The 24,736-nt window shown below is 35.8% G+C and overlaps 1 protein-coding gene across 1 annotated transcript; it reads right to left on the bottom strand.

Moving 5' to 3' along the window:
* Positions 1-56: 56 nt before the first annotated feature.
* fbxw5 (F-box and WD repeat domain containing 5) lies at positions 57-24,733 on the bottom strand. Its single transcript, XM_056458446.1, has 10 exons — positions 24,601-24,733; positions 21,300-21,495; positions 18,733-18,890; positions 15,128-15,311; positions 14,896-15,044; positions 12,505-12,804; positions 10,741-10,924; positions 10,321-10,468; positions 7,470-7,682; positions 57-3,554 (listed from the first exon to the last, which is right to left on the bottom strand). Exons 2-10 carry the CDS (start codon positions 21,484-21,486, stop codon positions 3,284-3,286), a joined length of 1,794 nt encoding a protein of 597 aa, XP_056314421.1. The 5' UTR covers positions 21,487-21,495; positions 24,601-24,733; the 3' UTR covers positions 57-3,283.
* Positions 24,734-24,736: the final 3 nt, after the last annotated feature.

Raw genomic sequence — 24,736 nt, 5'->3', positions numbered from 1 at the left:
GTGTATTTAATTCTTTCTTTAAAACGCCAAAAACTAAAATAAAAAGATACACTGGATCTGATAAAAGAAAAACGTTTAATAGATCAAATCAATTTTACACATTTCACAATTCTACAAAATCTAACGATGGCGAACAAGCAAAGGTCGGCTGGGAAAATCAGATTCACAAGCTCAGAGAACCAGGTCCATTAAAGCAAAACGGATGTACTTACGACCGCACAGACAAATGCAGGAAACTAAACACAAACTGAATTGTTCCAAGAGATCAGACATAACTTAAGGAATCAAAATGAAACCAACAATAAGCCATCACACAAACACACTTACACACGAGTAACAGATTGACCAGTTTACAGATGAGCTTTATGTATAGGGGGTGCATTTCATGACATCAGAGATAATAACAAACGAGCACCTTTGCTGAATATTTACGACTGGTAAAGTGTGAGTTAAAGGGTTAGTTCACCCAAAACGTTCAATTTTGCCATTACTTACCCTTTAGTAGCTCCATTTTTCCTACTGTTGAACACAAAAGAAGATGTTTTGAAGAAAGCTGGAAACCTGTAACCATCGACTTCCATAGTATCGGTTTTTCCTACTACAAAAATCAATGGTTACAGGTTTTCAGCTTTCTTGGATTAAATAGTGGGTTAATTAAAATTTTTGGTGAACTATCCTTTTAAACATGCCTCTGGGTGTAGCAAAACATCCTGATATTTTGCGTTCAGTAACAGTCAGAGACATTAAGTTGTATAAAATTGATCATGGAGAAGGTAATAGTGTGCAGTCAACCAGAGCTTTTCTTCTGGTATTTGGTCATTTTGACAATTCAATCTGCAAAAATTGTTACCCTTCACTTTTTCAAAACCTATTCTTTCAGTTGAACTTTCTTCTTTTGTGTTCAACACAATGGTTTAAAACCACACGAGGGAAAATAAATGACAATTGGCTGAACTATCCCTTTAATTATAAAAATAAACCTGCCACCATAACAGAAGTGTAGCAATGGTGCATTGTTAAAACAGAATGATTGTATAAAGCACTGAACGTTCAACAAGAAGGCTTTTACTGTCTTTGGAATTTTCAATATAACACCTGTATGCCAAAATACACAACTGATTTTATTAATAAAGGCATAGATGGAGAACCTCAGATGTAAACACTTGCATTGTCATTCTGTAGCCTGTCAAACTGAACCAAAGATCAACACAAATGACCCATCATTGTTCCTCTGTAGTTTTGTTTTCCCATTAGTGAATATTTAAATGATTTGATCACATTCTTGTTCTTCAGACCATCAAGTATTTTAGTAACACCTATTACACAAGGTGCTGAGGAAAAAAAAAACTTTAAAAATGTGCAGACATGCTCACGCAACCAAAACAGTTAACTAGTTTTAACAACTGCACACATGTGTGAAAATAAACTTAAAGGGGAAATGAAGCACTCAGTCAAGTTTACATTATTTTGTACACTGGATTCCTTTTTAATGAAAATATATTAAACAAACTCGATGTAACCATTTAGCAGAAAACGGCATGTTTTACTATAGATTTTACACCTAGGGTACCGCCTTCTTGGAATGTTGCTGTCTGACGTCACGGGGTTAGTTCTGTTCCCTCAGCTGAACAGATGCAGTGAAAGTAATGGACTGAACACGGAGACTGTAAAGCCTAATTTAACGCAATGGGTGAAGTTGTGAATGTGGAGCTGCTGCAAAAATACAAGCATCAGATGTGTGTCTAATATAAAAGTATATATATTTATTATTTTTTTCACTTTAAATTACTGATCATTTGATGCGCTTTGCTCTATTCTCTGTATTACAATGCCTGACTGCCTGTCTGGGTTTCAACCATGATTGTACACAGAGACTGGACAGCCTAATTTAACCCAATGCATGAAGTTGTGGACGGGCATCACAGAGCTGGTGCAAATACAACAAATACAAGCATTTAAGTGTCTTAAGTTGTGTATTTTTCTATTGTTAATATCTTTCGTTTGATGCGCTGTGGTCCACTCTCTCATGCTGCTCCAGCGCTGCCTGACGAGGGGATTTACTTTCAGACTAATGCAATGATTAAAATGATACATACCTTCACGCTTTACTAAGTCACATCTCTGTGGATTATTTCAAGACATATTCCCTCTTAAAGTCGATCAGCTCGATCGCTCAACATTGTTCAAACCCAGACAGGCAGCGGAATACAGAGAATGGATCAAAGCGCATCAAATGATCAGTAATTAAAAGAGTAAAAATAGAATAAATATACTTTTATATTAGACACACATCTGATGTTTGTATTTGCAGCAGCTCCACATCCACAACTTCACGCATTGCATTAAATTAGGCTTTACAGTTTCCGTGTTCAGTCCATTATTTCCACTGTATCTGTTCAGCTGTGGGAACGGAACCAACCCCATGACGTCAGACACAATGATATTCCAAGATGGCGGCAGCCTAGGTTTAATAACTATAGTAAAACATGCCGTTTTCTGCTAAATGGTTTTATTAATCGAGTTTGTTTAATATATTTTCATTAAAGTGGAAACCAATGTACAAAATAATGTAAACTTGTGCTTCACTTCCCCTTTAAAGCAACGCTCTACTTTTTTGGGGGAAATTATTAATTTATTATATTATGGCTCATTTTTCAGCTCCCCTAGAGTATTACCATTGTTGAATCTATTCAGCTGATCTCTGGTCTGGCGAGGAGCATGTTTAGCTTAGCTTAGAACATTGAATCAGATTAGACCGTCAGCATCTCGCTCAAAAACTGTCAATAATTTTCCTATTTGAAGCTTGAATTTTCTGTAATTTCATTGTTTACTAAGATTGACAGAAAATGAAAAGTTGCTATTTTCTCGATAGTTATTGCTGGGAACTTTAGCGCAAGGTTCCTAGAGAGAGAATAGCCATATCGACTAAGAAGACCCAGAAATCGGCTGAATGGATTCAAACTCAACTGTCTAACATTAGGGGAGTTGTAAAACGAACCATAATATATCATCATATAATATTCTTGTTTCTTTGCTCTTGAAGTCACATCTTATTGAAGTTCACCTTCCATGTTTCATGTCCATTTGAGGTGACGTTAAATAAAACAAAAAACTGATTCTCTATTCATCTTTCAGGGATCTGGTAGATCACAGTACATTCTTTAGTAGTGCCACTAAGTGTCTTCCTCCTCCCCATCCTCCCATTCTTGACCTCACGCATGACCTTCTCTGCTCAGGGAGTGTCAGTCTCTAGGTTTTTGTTATAAATGCGCCAGTGTGATGGTCAGGGCTTACCGTTTACGTTAATACTTCTGTGGCCGAGCAAGGAGGAAAGCAGTTTGTGAGCGCGGGATGGGGGTCGGGGGGCCTGGCTGAGGCGCACCATGCGTGGTGACCGCCACACTTTGATGGTGGAGTCATCGCTGGCAGAAAGCAGCAGCTCCTGGTCTGCTGGACTGAAGGCCACTGAGTTGACCACGTCATCGTGTTGCAGGCGCGCTAGGCAGATATTGTAGTGTCTGTCCCAGATGTAACCGTGCTTGTCCTCTGCACCACTGCACACACAATGACACTAAATGAAAACATCTAAAGGTGTTAGGAGGATTCTACACTTCTACATTCTACTACAGTTTTGTACTGGTGTTAATCTATAAAGATGTGGCATGTGGAAAAAAAGTGACAATTGTAGGTATTAATTATACTGACTCCCGATATAAAATATGATGTTGTTATATGAATATTGCCATGATTTTCCAAAAGGACACACATAAGACTATGTTTACTGCCGTTTTTTTGACTTGCCACTCATATGTTTGGTTCCTTTGAATAGCATATCAGCAGGAAAACATTTTTCGCAATAAAAACAAAAATGTAGGTGCAACTAGAAACATTTAATCTATTTCTGAGAATCAGTATTTCAGTAATAAACCATTTCCATAGTAATACTGCTGTTATATCTCACTTTTAGCATACTGTACTAAACATAAAAGTAAATATTTAGTAAAGGCTGGATTACTCGGCTTGTAAGATCTGATCAAATGGAAACATTTTAAAACTAGGCTTCACACTTGCAGACCTTGTAAATGATGGCAGAAATTCCAACTTTCTACTTGGTGATGTGTGGAAAATTCTGAAACTGACAAGAAAATATTAATAATGTCTGACACTCTCAGACTGAATGATGTCATACACTCACTGCCCACTTTATTAGGTACACCTTACCACTTTTTTGCCTTCAGAGTTGCCTTAATTCTTCGTGGCATAGATTCAAGAAGGTACTAGAAATATACCTCTGAGACTTTGGCCCATATTGACATCACAAATGACGTTCCATTACATCCCAAAGTTGCTCTATTGGATTGAGAATGGTGACTGTGGAGGCCATTTGAGTACAGTGAACTCATTGTCATGTTCAAGAAACCAGTCTGAGATGATTCGCACTTTATGACATGATGCGTTATCTTGTTGAAAGTAGCCATCAGAAATTGGGTATACTGTGGTTATAAGGGGATGGACATGGTCAGCAACAATACTCAGGTAGGCTGTGGCATTGACACGATGCTCAATTGGTACTAATGGGCCAAAAGTGTGTCAAAAAAATATCCCCCAGACAATTACACCACCACTAGCAGCCTGAACCGTTGATACAAAGCAAGATGGATCCATGCTTTCATGTTGTTGATGCCAAATTCTGACCTTACAATCCAAATGTTGCAGCAGAAATTGAGACTCATCAGACCAGACAACGTTTGCCAATCTTCTGTTGTCCAGTTTTGGTGAGCCTGTGTGAATTGTAGCCTCAGTTTCCTGTTCTTAGCTGACAGGAGTGGCACCCGGTGTGGTCTTCTGCTGCTGTAGCCCATACGCCTCAAGGTTGGACATGCTCTGTGTTAAGAGACGCGCTTCTGGATACCTCGGTTGTAATGAGTGGTTATTTGAGTAACTGTTTTCTTTCTATCAGCTGGTCGTTATCCTCTGACCTTTGGCATTAACAAGGCATTTGTGCCCACAAAACTTCCGCTCATTGGATATATTCTTTTTCAAACCATTCTCTGTAAACCCTAGAAATGGTTGTTTGTGAAAATCCCAGTAGATCAGCAGTTTCTGAAATACTCAGACTAGCCTGTCTGGAACCAAAAACAATGCCACATTCAAAGTCACTTAAATCACTTTTCTTCCCCATTCTGATGCTCAGTTTGAACTGCAGCATATCGTCTTGATCATGTCAACATGCCTAAATGCATTGAGTTGCTGCCATGTGATTGGCTGATTAGAAATTTGCTTTAATGAGCAGTTGGACAGGTGTACCTAATAAAGTGGCCAGTGAGTGTAGTTTAAGCTGAAGCATCTTGCTCTTATACCAAATGCCACTGTGATTGCAGTCTGTATGACTTCCTCTGACCTTCTGCAAAGTTAAAGTCATAAAAAGCTGTTGTTGTTTTTTTTTAAACTGGGGTCTGCAAGGGGGTACTAAGTGGTAACTTCAAGAAATAAAATGGATCAAGTAATCTAATAATTATAAAACACAAAAAACATGATTAAATACGCTTTAAGTAAGTCATAGAAGATTCAAATGAAAAAGACTGAACGTTTATTTTATTTTTATATATTCTTTAAATTTAATACATTTAGGGCTGCACAATATATCATTTCAACATCAATATCGCAATGTGTGAATCTGCAATAGTCACATCACAGGATTAGCAATGTCAAGTTGGTATTATAGTAAATCAGCACCACAGTTCAGAACATGTGACTACTGGGGTCATCGCAAAGTTAAACCCTAAAGTAGAGTGAAAGATTTTCATTTAGATATGTATTTAAGACCTGTGACTTTAAGTAAACTTAAACCAAGTGGTTAAAATGGTATATAAACCAAAATAAATTGTATTTAATTATTTATACAATAAAGAATGTACATATATTATTTCAGAATTTCTGTGCCTCAATATTATTCCACAGATTCCACAGAGAAATAAATTTGTATCTGTTTAATTGTATTGTTATTTATGCAGATACTCCTCTGTAAAATAATCCCAATCAATGTAAAATGATGAATTCATTCCAAATAGAGTTACAAGTCATCCTGTTAAATGATGATCATAACTTAAATATTGCAATGTCAGTTTTTGTCCAATATCCAATATGCAGCCCTAATTAAACTGTTATCCTCTTGAATATATTGTTGAATAAAATTTTTGCTATTTCTGCTGAGAATTTTGTAAAAAGTATGTGGATTTATGTGGAATGACTCTGGGAGTATCATTACTAAAAGCTTAATATATGAAATAAAAAATAATAATTTTTTATCTCTTATTTAATGTTTCCAATGCAAATCCAATTAGATCTACTTATTTGATAAACAAAGCAAGTCTTTAAAACAAAAGTTCTACTAAAAGACAGAAAATATTACTTTACAAACTGTATTGTAAATAAACCATATAAACATTTTCATTTTAGTCAATAATATTACTGAAACTAATTTAAAAACTGAATAAATATAAATTTACACACATTTACACAAGTGAATAAATAGACTCGATGAGCTAAAAATATGCAGAAATCTGTGGATTTCTGCCCACGCAGATTTTGTATGGGCCTACCTGTAACCACTGACATCCACAGAGGGAAAACAAATACTTCAGAAGTCATTGGTTACAGGTGTCCAACATTCTTTAAAATATCTTCTTTTGTTAGCAAAAAAAAAAAAAAAAAAAACTTGAGTAACAATGATGGCAGTATTTTAATTCTGAAGTGAACTGTCCCATATCAGACAGTTTTTAGAGCCAAACAAAAAATCTCATGTAAAAAGCTAACATGCTGAAATGCACATTAGCTCATTAAATGTATTCTTCAAGTCAAATATCATGGTATTGAAAGTATGCACTTACAATTATCTTAAAAGCTTAATTAGTCATGAACAATACAGTACACATTATAGTTTCAATTCTGTCTTTAGATTTCCCATCCTCCACTTATTTCAAACATATGACTTTTTTTTTTGCTGAACACAAAAGGAAAAACTTTGCAGAATGTTGGTAACCAGTGGATGAATCTTCTATTGTGTCAAGCCAAATTTTGTCACAAGTGGAAGGTAAGTAAATAATGACAGGATTTTTTTACTTTTGTTGCACTATCCCTTTAAATACTAAAGAATGCTATGGCAAATTAAATGCACTCAATGCTACTGTCACTCTTTACTTGTTCCAAACCGGTTTGATTTTCTTTCTTCTCTTAAACACAAAAGAAGATATTTCGAAGAAAGCTGTAAACCTGGAACCACTGACTTCCATAGTACTTGTTTTTCCTACTATGAAAGTCAGTGGTTACAGGTTGTTCACTTTCTTCAAATACTCTTTATTTGTGTTCCAAAGAATAAAGGAACTCATAAAGGTTTGGAACCATTTGTGTAAGTACGTATTCATTTTTGGCTGAATAATTTGCCACTGCTGATACAATGTGTATATTACCTGGCAACAAAGTCTCTGCTGACGTCGAGGAAGATAAAGAAACACTCATCATTAGGTGTGAAGGCCCGGTGAGCTCGAAGGCTGCGGCGTTCCTCCCTCAGACTCTTAAGATCAATCACATGCAGATCAATCTCCTCAGCGATTGGTGGAGGGGACATGGGGTCGGAGATCACACAGCCCGCTGGCCATGCTCGACTGTTCACATACAAGTACCTGCGAGCAGACAAATACTGAATAACAGCTGACACTTTTAATGGCGCCTATTTTACCCCTTTTAAAAGATGTAAGACTTTTTCTCTCTGAATGTGTCTTTAAAGATTCAGCTCAAAACACCCATCAGATTATTTATTATAGCCTCCAGAATCTGCCCATTTTGGTGTCTGAGTACAGTGTAGCTGTTTTTGTAGCCTGTGGCTTTAAATGCAAATGAGCTGCTTCTCCCTGCCCACCATTCCCATGCACGCCTGCTTCACCTGCGTTAGATCAGATGAACAGCAGTCAGTGATAAGAGACAGACAGGGATGAAGCCGAAATACAGCTCATTAGTCAAAAATACCAAGTAAGTTTATTTGATGTATTTGTGGTGGAGTTTATTCAAGCCTTTCTGAAATGATGAGATACAACCAAATTTAGGGTCCTATTTTAACGTTAGGAAAAGAGACTTGTTGTGTTTATACCACTCCAATATTACTGTGGACACACTATACATACACAGATCTATCCAAACAGCTTACAAAAGTTAATTTTCATCATAGGTGCCCTTTAATTGCTAATGCTTCCTTGATTTTTCATGGCATTTAATTTACTTCATTTAGCTTTTTACAGGGTTCCAACACTTTAGCTAACTTCAAATTAGGACCTTGAAAAAAAGTTACATATGTAAAAATACTTTCAAACTTGCATTTTTCAAGCATTGAATTTCAGGGCACAATACATACACCCAGCACAATAAGGCGCAAGGCATGTTTGACAATTTGTTGCTATTTTCAGACCAGCGCAACAGTAATTTTCAAGTTTTGCGCCATGTTGTTTAAATAGCAAATTCATTTGTGCTACTTTGTGGACTCATGGGTGTGCTGGTCTAAAATAGAGGTATATAGAGCGCAATGTTGACGCGTTGCTATTTTGAGGAACTGAATTAGACCACACCATTGACCAGCTAAAAACAGGTCTAAAGTTCAGTGCAGAGCGCGTTAGTTATGGGCCTATGTGGGTTCAAACGCATACACATTGCTTAATACAAACAGGATGTACAGCAATAGAAAAATATCTTTACATATAAAAAAATTAAAGGATTAAAATGTTACAAAAATTATTATTTGTCTACATAAACAAAAAACATGCCTTCATGCCTTTTTTCCAGTTCATTCATGACAATTTGCAATTGTATAATGTTATTATTATTAGCAGTATTATTTTTTTATACATATTTTTATTTGTTTTTGACCACACATCGTTATTACTGTTCATTTATTCATTTGCTGGAAATTAGAACTGAATTTATAAATAGTTTTGAAACAAATCTTTGCACTTAAAAATCTAAATTAAATATGTAGTCTATTGGATATCTTCAGTGGAGTGCGTACAACACTGTTTCCTTACTCCATGAAAGTAAAGGAGTAAAGTAAAGAGTAAAAGTAAATTAAACAGGCCGAATGGAGGAGGCTCGTTCTTTTCCCCGTGCTGCAGATGGTCTGTTTAACTGTTTTCTTGCTAGTGAAGCTTTTAGTTTTTCCACTTACAAAGTCCACCATGTAAATAGTGAATGGGTCATGGCAGGACGCAACTGACTCCTAAAGGGGATGTAAGACGATACTCTGATTGGTTTAATGCACGTTTTGCTCAAAACAAACCCATAACTCATTAAGAGAATAAGCACAACACTGTTAGACCATGCACTGGGGCGCAAAGTGTATTTTCCGCCCTTAAAATAGCAAAAGTGAATTCGGACACACCCTTGGTGCTTTTGCACCATGTGCTTTAGACTTTGAGCCTAGATCATTCAAATAGAGCCCTCATTGGTTTCAGCCTATTTTTTTGCAATGTTGTACTTTTTGTGTGTACATGTGAACATCATGACAATGTACAACACAAAGCATCTATGTAGGAAACACTTAACATAATGTATAAATTGGTGTAACTTACATAAATCGAGCAAACTAGTATACATAGGACAAAAAGTGAAAAACATCAATGGATGGAGCACTTCTTGCACAAAATAAAGTCAAACACTTTCAAGGACCTGTATCTATGTATGTTTATTTTCAAAACTTTTCCAGGGTCTTAATATTTTTTTTGTTTGTTTTTTCCAGCACCCTTGGAAACCCTGTTTGGTATCACTTTATTTTGATTGCCCCTTTAACATATTTTCTTGATTTTAGGTTCCAATGCAACTACATCTCAACTAATTCTCATTAGAGTATTGGTAGATTGTGAGGTTGGACTTGCAGGGTTTCTTTTAGTCAGGACATTGAATATCTGTTGGTGGAGCACACAGTCTACTGGCACTCTAATGGAATTATATATAGGCATATAGTTGCAATGTAACTTATAGTCAACAAAATGTGCAAAAGTGACACCCCCTGTTTTTACATCATTTTAAATACATTGATTAACTAAAACTTTAAAAAAGATCTAAATACAGCTCTCTGGACATTCATTATTCCAAGTTTGAGGAAGTGACTTTGCTTGCAATGTATGCCATATAATAGCAACATTCTGAAAACACTCTAGCTTTGCAATTGCAAGATAATATCATACTCTAAAAATGTACTGAAGCTGTATAAGCTTGCTGAATGAATTGCATATCAGTCATCTGCTAAACAGCACAGACACACACGCACACACGCACCTATGGTCAGGTGACAGACCCATGCCGATGATGTGACCGTGTATGTCAATCACATGATCCAGCGAGTCAAAGAATTCCTCAGAACTGCGCTCCTCACCCAATACAGGACCACACGTTGTCATTTGATCAGGCATAATCCGTTTGATACCTAAAACACACATCAACTCAATATGAACAGTCAATGCAAGATACAGGTGTCAAACTCAGTTCCTGGAGAGCTGCAGCTCTGCACAGTTTTGGTCCAACCCTAATTAAACACACCTAATCAAACTAATTCAGTGCTTTAGGCTTGTTTGAAACCTACAGGTAACTGTACTGAAGCAGAGTTGGAACTAAACTATACAGGACTGCGGCCCTCAAGGAATTGAGTTTGATACCCCTCATGTAAGGAATAAGCAGATTAACCAATCAGCAATTGACCTATTTGGTGAGGGGAATATGTGAGGCTGCCAGTGGTGAAGAGCAGATAGGTCATGTCCTCTCCTTCTCCGACAGATGAGGGAGACACCACATTTAGTTCCGGAGCTTTGGTGCGTCTGCTGCCCATCAGCCTGGCCACCTTCGTCTCTAACTCCCGCTCACGAGTGGCTATGCTCTGACAACTCTAATGGCAGCAAATAAACAAACTGTCAATGTCACTGTAAATAGTTTTCCTTTTGCTATGGTCTGTTTTCTTTGATTTAAAAAAAAAAAAACTTTTACAATGTGATTTATTTTAGAACTAAATATGCAATTGTAGTGCATGGATGTCTGTCTTTTTTTTTATAACAAGCAGAGGCCATTCTTAGGCTATGGGCACAGATGTGTCAACTCTGATTTCATACAAAGATGTTTAGATTCAGTGTTAACTAGCAGCTCTAAAACTCATCCTTTTCGTAATTTTCTATCATATATATACACTACCAAAAATATTATGATATCTGTAAGGAATTATTGATTTTATATTCCATTATGCCCTCACCGCTGTTTTTGAAGAAGTGATAACATTATTATAATCATGTTTACTCAATTAAAAGATGGTATCCTTTTTTTCCATCTATGTATTGTGTCTTTGCAAGCATATGGAAATAGCCCTAACAATTGACCTGCATTTGCAATTTGGCAAATGCAAACATTAGGATGCATATTTGCAATTGTGCCACAGTATGCAAAATACACCAGCAAAACATGCGCAGTATACAAAATACACCAACAAAATGCTAAAGATTCTGTACAAGATTTTTTTCTAGACTGTAAAAATAAAACATCAAATGTAAAAATGACTTCAACACTTAAAAGAATGATGTTTCTTCAACTTAATATATTACCAAAAACTTTAACAAATTATGTTGAAAGTCAATGTTAGTTCATTTTTCACAATTTCATTCTAGTTGTATCTTTCCAAAGGCATGGGGTAGTTCACCCAAAAATTAAAACCATATGATCATTTACTCATCATCCACTTGTTTTCTGTCTTTTGTTGAACAGGAAAGGAAGATATACTGAAGAATGTTGGAAAATCTTCCACAGTACTTTTCTTCCAACTACTGATTTCATTGGCTGCTTTTTTCCCAACATTCTTCAGGTTAACTTGTTTTGTGTGCAACAGAAGTAAAACTACTAGAGCAGGAGTGCTCAAACTTTTTCTTATGAAGTGCCACAAACCAAACTTGATTGAGGCTGGTATGCCGAAGGTAAATATAGTTTCCATGGGTGATTTCCTAATTTATTTAATAATGTTAAAAAATGACTAGAAAACATTGCTTTATATTAACTAATACAGTCATTTGTTTTTATATTTTACTGACTTTAATACAGTAAAAACAAAACAATCTAGTTTATAACAGAATTACACTAGTTTTTGCCTTGATTTGCTTGCCGAAGTCTTCATTTTCAAAAATCTGATTATTACAACATTTAATTGAAACATTTAATATCAGTTAGCTTTTTTGTAGCTCAGCAAACCAACAAAAAAGGTTATGTCAAATTAGAAATGACGATCTCTGTGTTAAAGGCATTCGTCCCAACCCTCTCCATCTTACACACTCTCTTCTCAGATGGGTTGGTGGGGCAAATCAAAGGTTACAATGGGCCAACTTTGGCCCGCGGGCCCTACATTGGGCATCTCAGCACTAGAATGAGAGGAAATTTATATTTTTGAGTGAACTCTCCCTTTAACTACAGACAGTAGCTCTTAAAGCTTACATGTAAAACATGATGAAGCCCAGATGGTTTCAATGAGGGCAGATGTGCTGCAATTCTTTTTTCTCCTCGCTCCTCTTCTGCATCATCTTCACCCTCCTCTTCACTGTCTGTATTTCCCAGATCAAAGAAGAGAGGCTGGTGCTGCTGCGTCCGCTGGGCCTGGGCTTCATAGTCCAAAAGAAGGTCAGGGGAGTCGTGTCGACGGCAGTGGGCCACCATTACAGTGCGGATGGTGCTGGCATTTATGTTTTGGATTTTAAAGAGACGCTTCACCACGTTCACGTTTTCTGACTCAATGCCCTGAACATGGAAAAAGGTAACACAGTGTGAAAATTTGAAATACTGCTAAGAAGCTAAATAATTCCATACACCATAGGCAGAAAGTTTGGTTTTTGTTTAATTTTCATAACTAACTCATCATTAATCTATGTGGAAGATTAGAAACACTGGAATGGGTAATACAAAAACATTTTTTAATGAAATAAAAAATAAAATTCATGGCTAGTAAGAAATGTATGCTTTAAAGTTCTTCATCTACAGGTAATTTTGGAACTAGCACATAGTGTCTATAACAGATGCGACTTTTAATTTTGTTGACACTCAGGAATAGTTGGAAGCTGTCTACACTTTATGTGAAAAAAAACAACCATTTGGAATGTCAGAAATCGATCGGGGCATTGGTTTACTACTAGCAGGGTTTTCAATCTAAGTCAAATACCAAATTCCCTAACTTTCACTGATTTCCATGACCTATAGTCCATTTTGAGGTATGTAAACAATAACAATGGTCCTAACGTATTTCCTGTTTTATATAATTTAAATTTTTATAGCTTCTGAAAATCCAAAAAGGTCCACATATTGAAAAATAATGTTATGATAGCTGATTTAAAATCGAGTTATGATTAAATTGCCTTGTTACAGTTAGGAAATAGTTTAACATCATTAACATTCATGGGCCAGTGACATGACCACATTGAAATGGTCTGTAAAGAACAGAAAGGCGGCTGCTGTTGTGCTTTGCATAATATTAAAATGGTTTTCACTTATTTTGCATAACTTTAATAGTCACTATAAGAACAACAATGGATGATAAATTTACCTAAGGTTTTTTTTTGAAAAAATAAAAATAAAAATCAGAGGTACTAATTGTTGGTGTGGCTGTGAAATGCTCCCTCTCCCATATTTGAGAGCTCGATAGTGGTTTACAAACTTTATATTTAGCTTTTCTGCCATCTAATCTTAAGCCAAAGCTTGTAAAATGTATATTATCCTCCCATGTTTAACCTAGTCTGGTGACTGTATTTGGCAAGTGATTGCCAGTTGATGAGTGGGAAAGAGTAGAGTTTAGCTCCAACCCTAATCACACATACCTGAACATGCTAACCATCTCTTACTAGGTATAGTTGAAAATTCTAGGCAGGCGTGTTTGATAGAGTTAGAGTTAAACTCTGAAGGGACACCGGCCCTCCAGGACCAAGATTGGATATACAGTTGAAGTTAGAATTATTAGTCCCCCTTTCAATTTTTTCTTTTTTTTACCAAATGATGTTTACCAGAGCAAGGAAATTTTCACAGTATGTCTGATAATATTTTTTCTTCTAGAATAAAAGCAGTTTTTAATAAAAAAAAAAAAAAATCATTTTAAGGACAAAATTTTTAGCCCCTTTAAGCTATATTTTCTTTCGATAGTCTACAGAACAAACCATCGTTATACAATAACTTTCCTAATTACCCTTACCTGCCTAGTTAACTAATTAACCTAGTTAAGCCTTTAAATGTCACTTTAATCTGTATAGAAGTGTCTTGGAAAATATCTAGTCAAATATTATTTACTGTCATCATGGCAAAGATAAAATAAATCAGTTATTAGAAATGAGTTATTAAAACTATTATATTTAAAAATGTGTTGAAAAAATCTTCTCTCCGTTAAATATATATATAAATTATTCTTTATTACTCTTAATGCCGTTTGAAATTTAATTCTAAAATGGGCATTTATATCAGGCTCTTGTGTGTAGGTTCAGTAATTTCCCTTTAATGGCAAATATTAAGTTCGTTTCATGGTCTTCAAAGTGAAATAACTCAACATAAACAATGGAGGCTGAGAATAATGCTTATTTTTGATGGTAATTTCAGACGGCACTTAAAGGTTTTTGCATCTGACCTCATCATATACAAATAAATTCCCTGGCATTCAATGTGTGGAATGGACCTTTTTAAAATTCCATAATAAATCAAGAAATTCCATGACCTCTGGGAAGTTAGGGGTGCTAGTCATATGCTGTGCCGCACCACATAACACCTACTGTAGACACTTCTATTGCTAGTAACATTACATGCATCTGCTCTAGACACAGTGTAAGACCAGACAAGAACTGAACAAATTCAGACCTGGAAGGCATTGTTGAGCCAGAGCACCGAGCAGGAAGTCATGTTGCCAATCCAATGCAGGTTACCAGAAATAAGGTGAGTCTCATTCAGCCAGCAGCCAAACACATCATAGGGCTTATTTCTCACACGGGACAGCAGAGTGTAGTTGTCTACGGATTCAAACAGCACCAATCACTTATCAGCTTACAGTTACTGTTGGTGTGTGGGCAATGTATATAATAGCTGTCTCTACCCAAACTGAAGACTGCAATCTCTCCAGCAGAGGAGTGATGTGGGCCCAGGTAGACCCCTGACACCAGCAGGAGTGTGTCATCAGCGTTAAACTGAGAGAACTGAGTGTAGCCCCAGTTATACTGTCGCATGCTGCAGCTGTGAACCAAAGAGATGGTGCCATCGGACTGCTCGGTGTTCCAAAGCTGTAAAAGCACCAAATGTGAACAGTAAAGCAGTGTTAATACACAAATGAACATAAATCTATATTAAATCTGTTTTTTAAATAAATGCTTATTTATGTTCAAAGCTCAAATGTTATATACAGCAACGTGTATATATTTAGTAAATACTATTTAGGGGCAGTAAAGACAAAATCATCTACCATTGCAGATCGCTTAAAGAGAAATATGGTTGTGTCTTTTTGTATTATTATTATTAGTTTAAATATGCCTTATAACATCTGTCTCGTGCTAGTTTGAGCTTCATACGGTCACAAAGAAGATTTTTAAACACATTTTAAATGTTATTAATACTAAAAATATCATGAGGTTTCCCTTACATCTTGAAAACATAAGCACACATCTTAGAACTTTACAATATTTTTCCGATGGTGATTTTTAAACAAATGTATTAAATTATGAAAAATCATTTATTCATAATAATTTAGAAACAAGAGAGTTGAGCTGCATATTTAATTCTGCAGTGAGTTGGACAGCTGTGGTTTTATGTTTTTGGTATACAGTCCAGGTTAGCACCTGGACATCTCTTTCAGGTTGCACACCAACAATTTGTCCTCTTTTGAACACTGATATGTTGCCCATAATGTTGTATGCATTGCAATATTTTAAGCAAAACTGTGGTATTATTCCGCTAATTAAATTTTCATACTTTGCACTGGTGGAATGTGCAATCAATGAACACCAGGCCACCAGGCTGGTCAAATTTAGCCATGAATCCTCCAACACTAGTGTTTCAGTTTCACTGTCCAACCCCTGTATATGTATATTACACTCTATCATATTTCAAGATTATTAAAAGTTTAGATGTGGAATACTGTGCTGTAAGATGCCATGCCAACTCTGCCATGTTTGGTTGTTTGTTGCATATAACCAAAATGCAATGTATGCATTTGTGTATGTTTTTTTTAATTGTATAGATTGTCCTTAGATTGTTAATAAGATGTATGAATAGTATGTTTTTAATATAGACGGACAAAAATAGTGGTTATTTATAACTTATATAATCAATTTACTAATCACTTTACATGATGTCCTACCTAAAAACATCAAATAATTAATTAATCGTTTATTTTCATATTAGGTGTAACCATATTTAAAGACAATTAAAAGTTTAGATGTGGAATACCATCAGTAGCTATGTTTCCATCAAATGATGCAAATCGAATGTTTGTGCAAAACTGGAATATCTCATAAAAGACATGCAAATAAATCAGCGTTTCCATCCAATGAGTCAAAAAGAACAAAATTGTCACTTACTGATTAACTGGTGCCAAATATCAAAATTAAAAACATAATTACTGCCGTAGGAGAAGCTGCGTGAATCTTTTTTTTAGTTAATGAATTACTTGTGCCTCAGAAGACAAATGCCGACATGTAATACATGCGTGGTGGCATTTGAAGCAGTATGGACGCTCTTGACAGTTCTGGAAGTCTTTAATAATATAATAACACAAATACTGAAATGGTTAAGGCGTTTTAGAATGACTAAAATAACATTTCAGATGTTTTACAATGTGCTCAGCTGGCTGGTTTGTCTATTCACAAACATTTTTATCATCACATCATCTCTTATAACAAAATCACATGACTTTAATGTGCATACTGGAATTTGTTCAGTAAAAGCGTTTCCATCGTAGTTTATGCACATTTTTTTCTTATATAATAAAAAGTTCTTCCTACTCAGTTATGCACATATGTTTTTTATGTGCATCTTGCTATTTCCATTAACCATTTTGTATGCGCAAATCCAAAATTCTCATAAAAACGTTAATGTAAAAGGTCATGCTTACTGCCCTCATGGTTTTTTTTTTGCTTATAAGCAGAGACCATTGTGTCAAATGCAAATAATTTTGTTAATTCAACAATATTTCTACTAAAACCATTATAAAACATGTAAGCATTTTAAATTATAAATAAATATATAATGGATTAAATTCATTTATTTCCTCAAAATTATACACACAATACCCCATAATGACAATGTGAAAAAAGATTTTTTGAAATTGTTGCAAATTTATTAAAAATAAAAAACCTGACAAATCACATAAGTATTCACAGCCTTTGCTCAATACTTCGTTGATGCATCTTTGGAGCAATTACAGCCTCAAGTCTTTTTGAATATGATGCCACAAGCTTGGCACACCTGTCTTTGGGAATTTTTCCCCATTTCTCTTTGCAGTACCTCTCAAGCTATCAGGCTGGATGAGAAGCGACAGTGTACAGCCATTTTAAGATCTCTCCAGAGATGTTCAATAGGATTTAGGTCTGGGCTCTGGCTGGGCCACTCAAGGACATTCACAGAGTTGTTGTGAAGCCACTCCATTGATATTTTAGCGGTGTGCTTTGGTGCTTTTGGCACACTTTGGCGGTGTGTCATTGTCCTGCTGGAAGATAAACCATCGCCCCAGTCTGAGGTGAAGAGCACTTTGAAGCAGGTTTTCATTCAGGATTTCTCTGTACATTGCTGAATTCGTCTTTCCCTGTATCCTGACTAGTCTTCCAGTTCCTGCTGCTGAAAAACATCCCCACAGCATGATTCTGCCACCACCATGCTTCATTGTAGGGATGGTATTAGCCTGGTGATGAGCGGAGCCTGGTTTTCTCCAAACGTAACGCCTGGCATTCACTCCAAAGAGTTCAATTTTAGTCTCATCAGACCAGAGAATTTTGTTTCTTATGGTCTGAGAGTCCTTCAGATGCCTTTTGGCAAATTCCAGGCAGAGAGTTGCTTCCGTTTGGCCATTCCCTACCATACAGTCTTGATTGGTGGATTGCTGCACAGATGGTTGTCCTTCTGTAAGGTTCTCCTCTCTCCACAGAAGAACACTGGAGCTCAGACAAAGTGACCATAAGGTTATTGATCACCTCCCTGACTAACTCCCCCGATCATTCAGCTTAGATGGCCGGCCAGCTCTAGGAAGAGTCCTGGTGGTTTCAAACATCTTCCATTTACGGATGATGGAGGCCACTGTGCTCATTGGAACATTCAGAGCAGCAGAAATTTTTCTGTAACCTTCCCCAACCTTGTGCCTCGATACAATCCTGTCTCAGAGGTCTACAGACAATTGCTTTGTCTTCATGCTTGATTTGTGCTTTGACTTGCACTGTCAACCCTGGGACCTTATATAGACAGGTGTATGCCTTTTCAAATCATGTCCAATCAACTGAATTTACCACAGGTGAACTCCAATTAAGCTGCTGGAACATCTCAAGAATGATCAGTGGTAACAGAATGTACCTGAGCTTAATTTAGAGATTCACAGCAAAGGCTGTGAATGTACATGTGATTTTTCAGGTTTTATATATATATATATATATATAATTTATTATTATTATTTTTTTTATTATTATAATTATTATTGAAGTGGGCGGTAGGCAGTTTTACCTTAACAGTGCAGTCTTTGGAACAGGAGGAGAAGCGATGGCCACGGTGAGAGAAGGCCAAATGCAGGACCTGATCATGATGCTCCTTTAAAGTCTGAACCTCTACACAGGGGATGCAGTCATACAGCCTCTTGAACTCCCTGTACCACGACACAGCCGCTACACAAATGCAGGAAATACTTTGTTACTAACAAAAGCAGCATAGAGTACTGCAACAGGGTGGCAATCAAACAACTATACTATCTAACAATACTATTTTTTATTATTGGCTATAAATTTCAGTTGAGTTTTACTTAATTTCATTAATAGGTTTAATTTAGTCTTTATTTAGTGAACACATTTCTATTTACTTTTTATATATTTAGTTTTGATTTTAGTTTTTGCAACTCTAGTTCAGCAAAAGTTAAGAGAACACATCCAGAGAAAAGTTTAATGTTTACGCAGCTTACATTAACTCTCGAGCAAACCTGTTCCTCTTAGTAATAAAAATAATTGTCTGAACAAACACTGAACATAAAACCATACAAATGCATCTTAAATAAAAAAGGAACAATTATGAAGTATTATGAAAGAATGACTATATTTCTTCATATTAAACATATTTGTAGTTTACATGCCTAGTTTGCGTTATTGGCAGATCGAGAAATATATATACAGGTCCTTCTCAAAAAATTAGCATATTGTGATAAAGTTCATTATTTTCTGTAATGTACTGATAAACATTAGACTTTCATATATTTTAGATTTATTACACACAACTGAAGTAGTTTCAAGCCTTTTATTGTATTAATATTGATGATTTTGGCATACAGCTCATGAAAACCCCAAATTCCTATCTTAAAAAATTAGCATATCATGAAAAGGTTCTCTAAACCAGCTATTAACCTAATCATCTGAATCAACAAATTAACTCTAAACACCTGCAAAACATTCCTGAGGCTTTTAAAAACTCCCAGCCTGGTTCATTGCTCAAAACCTCAATCATGGGTAAGACTGCCGACCTGACTGCTGTCCAGAAGGCCATCATTGACACCCTCAAGCAAGAGGGTAAGACACAGAATGAAATTTCTGAATGAATAGGCTGTTCCCAGAGTGCTGTATCAAGGCACCTCAGTGAGAAGTCTGTGGGAAGGAAAAAGTGTGGCAGAAAACGCTGCACAACGAGAAGAGGTGACCGGACCCTGAGGAAGATTGTGGAGAGGGACTGATTCCAGACCTTGGGGGACCTGCGGAAGCAGTGGACTGAGTCTGGAGTAAAAACGTCCAGAGCCACCGTGTACAGGCGTGTTCAGGAAACAGGCTACAGGTGCCGCATTCAAGCCACTTTTGAACCAGAAACAGCGGCAGAAGTGCCTAACTTGGGCTACAGAGAAGCAGCACTGGACTGTTGCTCAGTGGTCCAAAGTTCTTTTTTCGGACGAAAGCAAATTTTGCATGTCATTCGGAAATCAAGGCGCCAGAGTCTGGAGGAAGACTGGGGAGAGGGAAATGCCAAAATGCCTGAAGTCAGTGTCAAGTACAAACAGTCAGTGATGGTCTGGGATGCCATGTCAGCTGCTGGTGTTGGTCCACTGTGTTTTATCAAGGGCAGGGTCAATGCAGATAGCTATCAGGAGATTTTGGAGCACTTCATGCTTCCATCTGCTGAAAAGCTTTATAGAGATGAAGATTTCCTTTTTCAGCACAACCTGGCACCTGCTCACAGTGCCAAAACCACTGGTAAATGATTTACTGACCATGGTATTACTGTGCTCAATTGGCCTGTCAACTCTCCTGACCTGAACACCATAGAGAATCTGTGGGATATTGGGAAGAGAAAGTTGAGAGACGCAAGACCTAACACTCTGGATAAGGCCGCTATCGAAGCATCCTGGGCCTCCATAACACCTCAGCAGTGCCACAGGCTGATTGCCTCCATGCCATGCCACATAGAAGCAGTCATTTCTGCAAAAGGATTCCCGACCAAGTATTGAGTGCATAACTGAACATAATAATTTGAAGGTTGACTTTTTTTTTTTTGTATTAAAAACACTTTTCTTTTATTGGTCGGATGAAATATGCTAATTTTTTGAGATAGGAATTTTGGGTTTTCATGAGCTGTATGCCAAAATCATCAATATTAAAACAATAAAAGGCTTGAAACTACTTCAGTTGTGTGTAATGAATCTAAAATATATGAAAGTCTAATGTTTATCAGTACATTACAGAAAATAATGAACTTTATCAAAATATGCTAATTTTTTGAGAAGGACCTGTATATATACCGTACAGGTATTTCTGTAAACATTCGCAAGTCAGATTTTCCCTTACAGAATGAGTGATTATTAATTCTGAAAACCATATTTTTGCTAATAATCATATTTTTGTTTTCAGTTTATTTTCAGTGACTTTTGATAGTTTGATTTAATTTTAGTTTTTAAATTTTACGTCAATATTTTAGTCTTAGTTTTTATTTACTAAAATAACCTTGCTTCAGACAACTTCAGAATAATAATCTTGGCCACAGATATATTGTGTGTGTGAATATGTGCTAAAAGAACTTCCATGTGGATTTATTGGTTGTAGTACCTGGGTGCCGAGGCACAGTGCGTGGGATGCGATAGTAGCTGTAGAAGAGCTCCTTCCAGAGGAACTCATCCCGAGACACTGCAAACCACTGACAGCAAGTGAGTCCAGCACTCAACACTGCCTTATGAGGGAGATGCAGGAAGATTTCCAGCACCAGACTGTCCGGCAAGCCAGGGCCACTTGCCATTCTAACATCCTGAGAGAGAGCAACATAAACAATGATTCTTATAGGAGCATAAACGTAGCAAGTTTCCAGGCAGTGGGTTGCTTGCCTGCAACTTGAGGACTGAGAGTTCTACATTATCAACTCATATACAGTTGATGTCAGAATTGTTAGCCCCCCTTTCAATTTTTTTTTCTTTTTTAAATATTTCCCAAGTGATGTTTAACAGCAAGGAAATTTTCACAGTATGTCTGATAATATTTTTTCTTCTGGAGAAAGTCTTATTTGTTTTATTTCGGCTAGAATAAAAGAAGTTTAAATTTTTTATGAACCACTTTAAGGTCAAAATTATTAGCCCCTTTAAGCTATATTTTGTTTCGATAGTCTACAGAACAAACCATCATTAAACAATAACTTGTCTAATTACCCTAACCTGCCTAGTTAACCTAATTAAGCCTTTAAACGTCACTTTAAGCTGTATAGAAGTGTCTTGAAAAATATATAGTAAAATAGTATGTGCTGTCATCATTGCAAAGATAAAATAAATCAGTTATTAGAAATGAGTTATTAAAATTATTATGTTTAGAAATGTGTTGAAGAAATCTTCTCTCCGAAAAAATAAACAGGGGGACCAATAATTCTGACTTCAACTGTATGTTAGAAACAACGAATACCATTTTCTGAAAGAGGGAGCCTTATGATCACACAATTATTTCACATCCGTAAATGATCACACAATGATTTCACATCCGTAAAATTCTTCAGTTCAGAAATAAAGCATCCTAGGCTACTCCTTCTTCTGTATTTTGAGGTATTTCCAACTGGAACAGATTATTAAATAAAATAATTGAAATAATTGAATCAAAATTTTCATATTTTAATTTAAATTAAAAAAAAAAAAAGTAAGAATCTTTGGTAATTATAAATAAACTGCTGCTAGTGAAAAAAATGGCAGTGAAAATAGAAAAGAATATTAATAATAGTGCTGGACAAAGATTAACTGCATCCAAAAGAAAGTTGTTTTCGGACATAATACAGGTGTGTGCATGGTTTACATTAATTTATGTATATAAATATGCATGCATGGATTTGAGAAAATATATGGTACATTTAAGACCTGTTTCTGTGTAAACAAAGTTGAAAACATTCAGGAGCAAGAATAAAAATAACATTTGTAGTTAATTTGATTAGTTATTTTTTCCAAACAGAGCTATTCAAGCCGTCTGGTGAAATCATTTTCATTAATTTTGCAAAGTATGTTTTTCATCCTTATTTTAGTCAGATTTACAACTGAAAATGACCGAGTGTGACCATGGAAAAAAATATTCAGCATGTTCTGCTGCCCTGATAAATAACTGATCACAAATTCATTTAACCATGTAAACACGCACAAAACAAATGTTCAGCTTTGTTTTGGGTTGTCTAACTGTTTAACAAAACATTGCACTTTTTTATTTAAGCAATTCCAGCCAAATGTCAAATCCAAATCCAAAATTAAGTTTTCACCAGAATATCAAAACCCTTTGTAGTTTTTTTGTGTAGGCTTGTAATTTACAGTTCTGCAAAAATACTCAAAAACGTCTCTGTCAATGTTTTCAAATCTTTATATTTGATTTAGCAAAGTCACACAAGCTTTGTTCTATTTTGAGCCAACGCTTTTCCTTTTGATTAGCATTATTTCTGTTGGGTTGTGCAGTTTAAAATCACAGAATTTCCACCAAGTATGCTGTATACTGTAAACTTGCAGACTTTTTTTGGTCACATTCATTACACATGTTTATTTTCCTCATTTAAATTATAAAACATGTTTACAGATTGATATTTTCTGATCCCATAACTCTGTGGTTGGTTGTTTTGGAAAATGTGAACAGATATTTCAATATAATATTAACATATTTTCTTTGTGAATTTATGTTTTAAGTTTTTACTGCAAATGCCACATCCATGGAATTTCTCATGTGCGAATGAAAACGAAAAATATGCAAACAACGCATTAGACTATTTTTTTTTACCGCAAAACACTTTTGTTTTCTAAAATATGCACATCAGTAAATAAGGGCATTTAAAAATTTACTAGTTATTGAATAACTTGCGTCTATGTCTAGTCTTTGGAAGCTTCAAAAATTCAAGAATAGCGATTGACAGCGAACTCATTTCTCAATTCTAATTTAAGCTCTGACAGCTGTAAATTACAACCGAATAACACAGCCTCTCCTTCTCCACAAAAACTTGCATGACCGAAACACATCTAAATAAAACTGACCAAATCAAGTTTTTCTACACAGTATTTGAGTGGATATATTGAGTGGAGTGGCTCTAAAAAGACAAATAGCCAACCAGTCAATCACATGGGAGCAACTCAATGGATTTAGGCATGTTGAGGTGGTCAAGCAGATGTTTATTTTTAGAGGTAAACAGAGTGAAAGGAAACCATGAAGAAAACTGATATCACTTTGAAATCTGCAGAAAACAACTATGTCACTGCAAAAAACGAAATTTAAATTCCCTAGGAAGATATTAATTTTCACAAATCACAATTTGATCATTATTTATGTTATGATTTATATAAAAGAAAACACCTTTTAAGAGTAAAGCTGAAAAGTATGCATTAGTTAATTTCTACATAAAACTATAACGTAATCAAAAAAGGAAAGTTTGATCACGACAGACAAATTAAGAAGTTCATATTTTTATACAAGTCGGGTCAGAGAGTTTTGTATCAGCTTGACTTTAATGTGTGTGCTTTTTATATTTGACAGATACTGAACTTCTATTCTGTTAAGTTCAAACTCAATTAAACCTGCCGTCTATTACATTATTTCAACAACAACAAAACAGTTGGGTTAATGAAATCATTATAATACAGTCAAAATATGTAACGTTATACAATTTTGTAAACATTTTTTTGCAAACTGCCACATAACAAGAATGGATTGAAACTGACTGGGTTACACATAATAAACCTGTGAACAATACGGGGATATATCCGTTAATAGTTATTTGTCAGTAGTAACGATAGCTAAAGCAGCTAATAACACAAGCTAAGCTCATTACCAAAGCTCAAGATCAACACATATTCAATGGAAAAGCTTTGTGAAACAATGCATCAGATAAATGCTTAGTCAAAATGTACATTACCTGCCAAAGGCCACAACTAGTGGTATAAAGAGCCAGTTATAATTTATCATCAGTTTCTTTCAGCTTTGGTTAAACGACTAGCTCAATCCCCAGTCAACAACAATCGATCGCCGATGCAAACAGGAGCTAGAATAGC

Source organism: Danio aesculapii, chromosome 5 (assembly GCF_903798145.1).
Source record: "Danio aesculapii chromosome 5, fDanAes4.1, whole genome shotgun sequence".
NCBI lineage: Eukaryota > Metazoa > Chordata > Actinopteri > Cypriniformes > Danionidae > Danio > Danio aesculapii.
This window is presented reverse-complemented; position numbering and strand designations above follow the sequence as displayed.

Coding starts and splice junctions, on each gene's coding strand:
- fbxw5 (XM_056458446.1), bottom strand. CDS start 21,486: ATGGCAAGTGGCCCTGGCTTGCCGGACAGTCTGGTGCTGGAAATCTTC. Junction 15,045..15,127: donor GATTGCAGTCTTCAGTTTGG/GTAGAGACAGCT, acceptor TTGAATCCGTAG/ACAACTACACTCTGCTGTCC. Junction 10,469..10,740: donor ATATTCCCCTCACCAAATAG/GTCAATTGCTGA, acceptor TGTGTGTTTTAG/GTATCAAACGGATTATGCCT.